At 33.8% G+C, this 9,726-nt stretch overlaps 1 protein-coding gene across 3 annotated transcripts; it reads right to left on the bottom strand.

Moving 5' to 3' along the window:
* Window positions 1-674: 674 nt before the first annotated feature.
* Window positions 675-2,404, bottom strand: LOC111921375 (trimethyltridecatetraene synthase). 3 transcript variants are annotated; one of them, XM_042901204.1, is made up of 3 exons: window positions 1,458-2,404; window positions 1,050-1,369; window positions 779-951 (listed from the first exon to the last, which is right to left on the bottom strand). In XM_042901204.1, the coding sequence occupies exons 1-3, from the start codon at window positions 2,370-2,372 to the stop codon at window positions 927-929; spliced, it is 1,260 nt and encodes a 419-aa protein (XP_042757138.1). In that variant the 5' UTR covers window positions 2,373-2,404; the 3' UTR covers window positions 779-926. The 3 variants fall into 3 exon arrangements, with proteins under 3 accessions (XP_023772703.1, XP_042757138.1, XP_023772704.1); XM_023916936.2 differs by having other exon boundaries at window positions 1,047-1,369; XM_023916935.2 differs by having other exon boundaries at window positions 675-1,369.
* Between the last annotated feature and the right edge of the window lie 7,322 nt (window positions 2,405-9,726).

Below are 9,726 nucleotides of genomic sequence, written 5' to 3' on the forward strand. Positions count from 1 at the left end.
AAATTCTTGATAAAGCTTAGAGACAATTCTCGTAATTTACTCTTTCAATTCTTAAATATGGTATTACCGAAATGACATAAGGATGTAGGGAGTGGCTCAACAAACAAAGGGGCATTGTATTGCTAAGGTGGAACGACAAACATCATGCCAGGTGCTTGTCATGTAGAGAATTGTGTGCACCATGACATCCCAATGACGACTCTCTTTTCTCCATTTACTCATTTTGACCTTTTCGTGTCTTAATTTTTTTTTTTTCCATTTATAAATACAACCATACACATATTTGTGCTACATCAAACAATTTACCTTATATATTCTACTAAATATCTTTACTACAAAAATGTCTTCTTCCAATTCTCAAAATAATAATAAAAAAAAAAACATCAACTAGAAACAACCCAAACAATTCCTAAATGTAGTTTTGTATCTTTCTTATTATTATTATTATTTTCTTATGTTTTAATTTAATGTTAACGAAAATTTTAGTTTTTAGCAAAATTATATTGTTTAAATAAAATAAAAAAATGTGACATGACAAACCATATCCTTTGTATGGCAAAAAAAAAAAAACTTTTGTAAGTTTTGCAACAAGGTGGACATCGGCACCATGCACGGCATCACTCCACCAGCCTAATACATACGACTCCTATAAAACCAGGTATACAAGTGACAAGTGCATGTAATTATAGGTGTACACTATATAGCTACATGGCATATATAATACACACTTAAAAGTTGATCACAAAGAATACATTTTGAATCCGAGCCTTGGGTGAGCGACGATAGTAAGAGGGATCTCTTTAGGTGTGGAGAGCCCAAATACTTCTTTCATCTGCAACTCCTCCTTCCTCATTTTACCCGGCAGTTTCCAATCAAATCCATGGAGCAAGTTAGCCAAGTTTGTTTCGATAATCTTCAGTCCTAAACTATAACCAGGACACATCCTTCGACCTGCACCAAACGGTAGAAGCTCGAAGTTATAACCTTTCATATCGATGTCATTCTCAATGAATCTATCAGGAAAAAAATCAAGAGGTTTATCCCACAACTCTTGATCTCGCCCAATTGTCCAGACGCTAACGAACACTATGGTATCTTTTGGAATGTCATAACCAGCTACTTTACAATCTTCGCGTGTTCTTCGTGGAACTAATAGCGGGACAACCGGATGCAACCTCATCGTCTCCTTCACGATTGCCTTGATGTAATGAAGGTCTGACATGTCCTTCTCTTCGACCCATCTTTCTCGACCTATAACCCTATCCAGCTCCTCTCTCGCCTTCTCAAGTATTTCTGGGTTTCTAAGAAGTTCTGACATCGCCCATTCTATTGTTATTGTTGCACTTTCGGTTCCACCTGCAAGCATATCCTGTAAATATTTAAGATTATTATTAACTAAAATGCGCATCTCAATGGGTTTTCTTTGAAGTTTGAAACAGTACAACCAACTACGTTACCAGTGTAAATGCCTTGACGCCGTGTCGCTCAAGCTTAACTTCGAGAGCTGGATCATCTGCAATCTGCAACAGCAAATCAACCATGTCTGCCGGAACAAAAGTCTCCGACGGCTCAGCCTTCCTGCGCGCATCGTGCTCGTTTAAAACGTGTTCGAGAAACCCGTCGAATTTCTTGCTAACTGTTTTCATCCTCTTCACGTATCCTTGAAGGTCCATGAAAGCCATCCATGGTATCCAGTCCCCAATGTTAAGCACTCCGTTCAACAAGAACAATTCGTCGAACATTGTTTTAACTTTTTTGCTACTCATGGTCAAGTTTCCAACATCGGATTCATCCAAATAACGTTTCCCCAACACCATCCGACTGATTATATTGAAACTCACTGTCCACAACAAATCTTTCAAAACAATCGCCTCGCCGGACGACTTGTGAACCACCTTCAAAAGTGACTTCATCTCTTCCACTCGAATGTACTCGAACGACTCCAGCCTTTTTGCGCTGAACAGCTCCACGATACACAGTTTACGAGCTTGCTGCCAGTACGAACCGTATGGTGACCACGTGATGTCGGAGTAATTATAGGTGGTGTATTTTCCGGCGGCCATTTTGGGGCGGCAGATGAAGTTAGAGTCCATCGTTTTCAGGAAGACTTTAGCCATCTCAACGGAGGAGGCCACGACGACGTGAAAGGAACCGAATTTGAGGTGCATGATCTCGCCGTATTTATGAGTGAGTTCATGAATCGAACGGTGAGGAAGTGGACCCATGAGGTTGAGGTTTCCGATGATGGGCCAGGGTTTGGGGCCTGGAGGGAGGTTGAGTTTGGTGGGACGACGGAGATGGCGAGCAAGGTGAAGGAGCGCCACGGTGGCTAGCCCTACAACTGCATAAGAAATAAAGGCAAATAATTCCATTGATGTGATGAAGATCGTGGTCCTATGGGGTGTTTTATATAGTTGAGTCAATTGTGTATTATTAACTCCAAGGAACAAGTGAAATATATAATATATTCAAATATCTATAAACCGCTAAAGTATTTTATTTATAAAAAAGTAAATTATTGTATACTTAAGATATCTATAGGATAATGATTTAAAAGGTAACACATTTTATGATTTATATATATTTAGTCGTTAGTTTTTTTTTTTTTTCATTGAATTTCTTGCGGTGTTTAAAAAACATCCTTATGATCACCTGCAATCATAGGTTTAGTCGGTCTCCGGTGTTCTTGACTAGCCCCACAGACAGATCCAATGTAGAGCCCGGGGTAGCCCGGGATACCCGTCAAAAATTTTCTAGTAGTGTAATACCTGCGAGATGGTTTAGATCGAGTGTTAGAGCAACTTTCTTCTTAAGCCCTAGTTATGGAGGCCAAGAGAGAGAACCTCGACTGAAAATGCACGTGTCGCTGCTTGCTGTTTAGAGAAGACAAAGACAAAACAGTTTTCAAAAATGTCATCTTTAGTCCTTGAAGATGTCCATTCTGATGGAATCTACCATTAAACCGAAATTCTTTAGCAAGCTTATCTATAGAATTAGCACAATACCCCCTTGGACATATAAATCTTATTTATATTAAATAAATTGATTTATTTTATTATTATTATTATTATTATTATTATTATTATTATTATTATTATTTTTAACTATAAAAAAATGACATACCGAAAATCAAAACGGGCATTACACATCTTTTTTTTTTACTCTTAAGGCCGCCATCGATATCGTATTTACCAACAACTTGAGTATGACTCATGTGAGATTTTATGAATGGTACTATGATTTGTAAATGATAATGTTAAGACTGAAAATGTAATTACTAGTTTTTTCTTATTAAAATTTTGTTTTTTTTTTATTGTATATTACACGATTTTATTTTTTGGATACCCCTTTGCTTTAACCCTGTATCCACCGTTGACTGGCCCTACAGATGCATAAGAAATTAAGGCAAATGATTCCATTGATGCGATGAAGATCGTGGTCCTATGGGGGTGTTTTATATAGTTGAGTCAATTGTGTATTATTAACTCCAAGGAACAAGTGAAATATATAATATATTCAAATATCTATAAACTGCTAAAGTATTTTATTTAAAAATAAATAAAGTATTGTATACTTAAGATATCTATAGTGATAATGATTTAAAATAGTAACATATTTTTTGATTTATATACATTTAGTGATTGAGTTTTTTTGTTCATAGTTTTCCATTGAACTTTTTGAACTGTTCAAAAAAACATCCTTATGACATGCAATCATAAGTTTAGCCGGTCTCCGGTGTTCTTAGCAGCTCCGGCGAGACTCCAGTCATCTTCTCCGGTGAGTCTCCGATCAACAATGTTTTCCGACGAGATTCCAGTCACCACCACAAACCACCTATTTTTTCCAACAAGATTTCGACCATCACCTTTTATCGTCTCCGACATGGTTGCCTGCATCTGGCCGGAACCCTAGCACACTCAAGTGCCAACTTCGTTGAAGTTCCATATCTGCTCTCTCGAAGCCACCATCAACAACTGCCGCCCTCCAGATCTTGTCATCTATGTTGCAAATCTATTGATATGATTTGAGATTTTGTGGGTGAGATGGTGGACAAAAATGAAGCAAAAATCGAACCATTGTTATTTGTTAATAATGGTGAGGGCGTCGACAATCTGGTAACGGAAGATGACCGTGGTTTTTTTTCCCTCTCTTGATCCACCATTATCAAACCTGCAAAACACGGAAATTTAACTGAATGAAGGCATGTTTTGATGATAAAAGAGGAACGAGAGGCGGAGATAGAGAGAATTTCATACAATCTATAGGTTTCCAAAGAAAATGTGGACTCAGAAGAAACTCCCGGTGACAGAAGTGTTTTTGGAGATGAAACTCTGATGATGGTGCGGAACTCATGCAAAAGGGTGGACTAAGTGTTTTGTGTTTGTGTATGCGTTTTTGGCTAGAGACTCGTTGAAGAAAATGACCGGAATCTCGCCGGAGCTACCAACAACATCGAAAACCGGCTAAACCTATGATTGCAGGTCCTAAGGCTGTTTTTTTTTGTATAATTCAACATGTTTAATGAAAAAATATGAAAAAAAAAAAGATTTAGTAACTAAATATATACGATCAAAAAATATGTTGCCTTTTAAAGTCATTATCTCATATCTATATCATTAATTCTTTTTATTTATCACCTCAAATATACATTATCTTACATACCAGTAATATGAAAATTAATAATGTTACTTATTTTTCGCTCAAACAAAAATCAAGGATACGCATGGTAGAAGATCCAAATGATATAATTAAATATTTACATGTTTGTCAGTTTGTGTATATATTATTTGTTTATATGGCATTAGAGAATATATTCAGTTTTTAAAATAATAAATATGTAAAAACAATTCATAATAGAATCATAACAGGTTATCAACAGAATCATAACGTGTCATCAAGTTTCAAGTGAAATTCTTGCTTTGGTGATGTAGTTTTCTACTCCCATGTGATATTTTATGGGGTTTAAGTAATTTTTAGCCACTAAATTTTTGTGAATGTTTTATTTTGATTATTATATTTTGTTTGGGGTTTAGGTAAATTTTAGTCTCTAACTTTTCTAAATGTTTGATTTTGATTATTATACTTTGTTTAAGTTATTATTGATCATTGAACTTGTTTATTTTATTCAATTTTGTCATTTTAACAGAGGATAACAGGTATAAAATTAAATGACATTGTTAAGGTTATAATTAGTAAGTTCAATATGTCTTAGTCATTATACTTTGTTTAAGTTACCACTGGTCACTGATTATTATTATTATTATTATTATTATTATTATTATTATTATTATTATTATTATTATTATTATTATTTTTCATCATTTTCTTTACAACTAAACTTGTTAAATCAATTATTTAGAGTAACTATATGAATTATCCTTGTGATTTATAGTAGGGTGCACATTTAGTCATTAATTTTTTAACTCGAATGCACTCAATGACTTTAAAAGAAGACTAATGTGATTTAGGGTCGGATGCACATTCAGTCACTAGGATTATTCATATAATTTACCTTAAAATAATTGATGTAACAAGTTTAGTTGAGGAGAAATGGAAAAAAATTATAGTTTTTTCAATTTTTTTTATAAATGATAATAAAAAATAAAGTGACTTAAATGAAAAAAATAAAAAAGTTTACTGACCAATGGTAGCTTAAATAAAGTATAATGACTAAAATAAAACACCAAGAAAAAGTTCAATGACTAATTATAACTTTTTCAATGTTATATACTGACTATCGTCGTTTAAAGTGCCCAAACTGACAAAAATAAACAAATTCAATGACCAATGATAGCTTAAACAAACTATAATGACCAAAATAAAACACTCTGAAAAGTTCAATGATTAAAAATGACCTAAACTCTATTTATTATAAGAAAAAATTTAGATACTTTTTGATTTTGGTTTGTGTCCAGTTTAGACGTTTTTGTCCGGTCCCACCTCCGACCTACGCCTTCGTCGCCACCGTTCAATGCTACCTTGCCTGAGCTCCAACCTATCCTTCCTAAGAAAAACACTCTTTTTTTTCCTTTTTTTGGTATATGATTTTAATAGTATGTATTTATTTGTTCTATTTTTCTGCCACGAGTGTATTTTAGATGTCAACTAATGATTATTTCTCAAAATTAAGATTTTGTGAGCATATCTCTAAATATTATTAAAAGAAAAACCTTATAACATCATCTAAAACAATCTCTACCGTTGTTTGTTTTTTCTTTATAGGTTTTACACGCTTAGATCAATTTGCTTACGTCACCTTGATCAAACAAGAAGTCAACTCGTTATATTAGGAAATTAAATGTAGGAATTGAATGAAAATGATACTTGAATTCTTTCCAAACTTAAAACTACAAAATTGGTTCTTTATTAATGTAAACCTTAAATTTAGGCTGTATTTCCATTCAAAATTGTTTTCCAAATATATTATATGTTGAAATCTCAGAAACTATTAATTTCAAATTTCAAAAGTTTCGGATATTATTATGAACCAATACACTTTGAAGCATGATATCTTCTATTCTAAGTTTAAATGAGATTTCAATTGATTACCTGCTAATTTTCATCATATTCACTTGTATATATATTTCAAACCTTTTTAATAATCGATTTACACAAACATTATGTCATAATTCCTCTACAGAAAACAAATACAAAAAAACTTTAATCTTCCCATCAGTCTGATTAGTTGAATAAATGTAAGTACTTCTTCCTTAAATCCTTTTAATCTATAAGTTTGATATTGTTTTCGAATTTATATGTTTTTACTCATTCGTATGTTTCTTTTTTGAATACTTATAATTTGGATGTATAATGTTGTTTTTGATTTTTTTTTTTTTGAGTTTGTGTTTGGTTCTTAGTTCCATCTTTTTAATCGGTAACTATGATCCTATTTTCGAAAACAGTAAACTTAATGTTAAAATTGGATGTTATATATAATAAAATTATGATGTTACATGTGTGTGTACACCTTTGTAAAAAATCAATAGACAAGACAAGAGATGACATGACATAATATAACAGACGGGTTGTACAAAAGACATGAAAGCCCTCATTAGAAAGTTTTCTTATGTCTCCGGTAGTAACAAAATTATAATAAGAAATATACCTTCTCAACAATTGATGTGAGCTTTAAAGTTAAATATAAGCATCTTGTGAATGATGAAAATAGGCTCCCGTATTCTTTGTTCAAAAAGAATCGGTACCATACATGGACAGGTAAGAATTCACGGTATAATAGAAGTGTGTACTCAACTAGAGTCAACATTTGACCCTGAAACACCAAAAACACCCCTCAGAATCTTCTGAAAAAAAAAATCAGGTATACTCAAGGACCAAAAATGTAATTTACTCTAAACTTAAGTAAAAAAAAAGAAAAAAAAAGAAAAATATAAATTTTGTTGTTATGCTATATGGTTTTTAGTTTTGGTTCAAAGGCAAAATGGTCATTTAAAAAAAAAACTAACAGTTAGGCTGTTAACTTAGGCAATCATAAAAGTTTTATGAAACAGTGAAGCAAGGTCCAAAAACTACAACCTGATTCTTTTAGGGACCAAAACCGACAACTAAACAAAGGGTCCAAATATGTAAATTACTAAAAATAAATGAAAAAACTTTTGTTTATACTGATCCCCCCAACCCCCCACCCCCCCCCCCCCCCCACACACACACACAAAGTTTTGAGGTCATGGTGGTGGATAAAGCTTCATCACTTCTGCCTCTAATTTTCTCTTTGCTTTATAGTAACGAATGTTCTTTGCTACTACTGGATCATTTCTTGCACATTCAGGATCCATTGATATAATCCTTGTTGTATTTCAAAACCAATAACAAAATTGTAATTAATCAATTACTCATTAAAGTTAATAAATTATAAATTTATCTCACTTCCTGGTCATCCAAGTTTTCTCATTGCTATAGCATCAAGAAGTTGATCATATCACATATTTTTCTAAATAAGAAACTCTAATATCAATAAAAAAAGCTATTTAATTTTGTAATAAAGTTGAATTAAAAAATAAGTAAATAAATAAATAAGAAGAAGACGAACCTTGTATTACCATCATATTTTATGTTTGACCTCATCATCATATTTAAATCCTCCCATAATTTGAGGCATCGTGATTAACCAAAATGCAACAGTGCTTGGATCTTTCATGCTATCAATAATATGTTTGAACACAAAAACAGATGTTTTGAAGTATTGAAGTGAGACAATTATTACAAGAGGAAAATGCGTAGAATTGTAATTGGCATTTACCTCATAAGGGTTTTTTGTTTTTTCATTATGTTGTAAGCTTTGTATGGAGGCTCGATGATCTGCAAAGTAAATAAAACTAAGGGGGTGTTTCTTTTTTCCTTTATTAAACTCTGTAGTGAATGAATATATGAATAAAATGTTCTATACTTAAAGATTGTAGATAAAGATGGAAAATAAAATGCAATGAAGTATGAGAGATCACAAAAAATAAGAACCAAACCTAGGAACCAACATCAAACAAAAACCCTACTTTCTTTACTTTAAAAAAATCAACGTACCTACACATACTAAAAACCGTGGAACGAATTTCACAAAAAAAATGATATTTCATAAAAAAAGGATTTTGAAAAAAAAGATGGTGGTAAACCGAAGAAGGCATATCAAAATCAACAACAAAAAAAAACGAAGATATAAACATAAATGATAATCCTGATAAATGATTTATGTCATAGGTATCCCTAAAATAAAAAAGAAGTCATCAATGAATCTTAACATTGTCGATGATAGTGATAAAAACACAGACTAAGGAAAAAAAAGACCTGATATTAGAGATGAAGTGGAAGTGGATGATTAGCTTCGTTGCAGATTTATTGGTTATAGTTTCTTTGTGGGGGGTTTTATGTGGTTCATTTTGAAGGAATATGTAACGCTCTAAAAATTTCAATTAATTTAAACTTTTCAAAAACAACCCACATTCTTTAAGTTATTACAAAAAAGTTTTCAATACTTTTATTATCAGAGTATTCCCCAGAACCATATCATAAAACATAAACATGAGGAGCGGTACAATCACGCCTTTGCCTTGCCACGGTCTCTTGAAGAACCCGAAACATTAAACCACAACTGTAAGCCCGAAAGCTTAGTGAGATACCCCCAAAATACCAACCACATATACCATACAGATAGCATATCATAACATAACAGAACACAGAACAGCCATGCACTTCGGGTCTACTGTGTGACTGGTCCGCTGCATCGGCCTACAGTCCACCTGGTCTACCCTCCGAGTCTAGCCATATACATCGAGTCTACAGTGTGATTGGTCCGCCCGCACCGGGCCTTCAATCCACCTGGTCCACTCTTTGAGTCTACAGTATGACGACTGGTCCGCCCGCACCCGGCTTTCAGTCGGCCTGGTCCACTCTCCGAGCCTCAGCACGTCTGGTCCGCCCTCTCGGAGGCCTTCAACCTATCCGGACCGCTCGCTGGGCCTTCGGGACAACCGATCCGCCATGGGTATGTTGGCTTACAGCACAAAGCAGGACCCGCCTCAACCCAACCTCAGTCCAACAACCATGTGCACATAAACATACAATTATATATCAATTCACAACTAATCAAACTGATCTTAGCAGATCACATACACAGTACATCCCTATCAGGATTCCGACCTAACCAGTCACTAGCATAGCATCATCCTATAAAGCAGGATACCGACCCTAACCAGGTCTCTAACATATACCATCCTA

Source organism: Lactuca sativa, chromosome 4, assembly GCF_002870075.4.
Source record: "Lactuca sativa cultivar Salinas chromosome 4, Lsat_Salinas_v11, whole genome shotgun sequence".
In the NCBI taxonomy this organism is placed as follows: domain Eukaryota; kingdom Viridiplantae; phylum Streptophyta; class Magnoliopsida; order Asterales; family Asteraceae; genus Lactuca; species Lactuca sativa.

Coding starts and splice junctions, on each gene's coding strand:
- LOC111921375 (XM_023916935.2), bottom strand. CDS start 2,372: ATGGAATTATTTGCCTTTATTTCTTATGCAGTTGTAGGGCTAGCCACC. Junction 1,370..1,457: donor GCGTCAAGGCATTTACACTG/GTAACGTAGTTG, acceptor AAATATTTACAG/GATATGCTTGCAGGTGGAAC.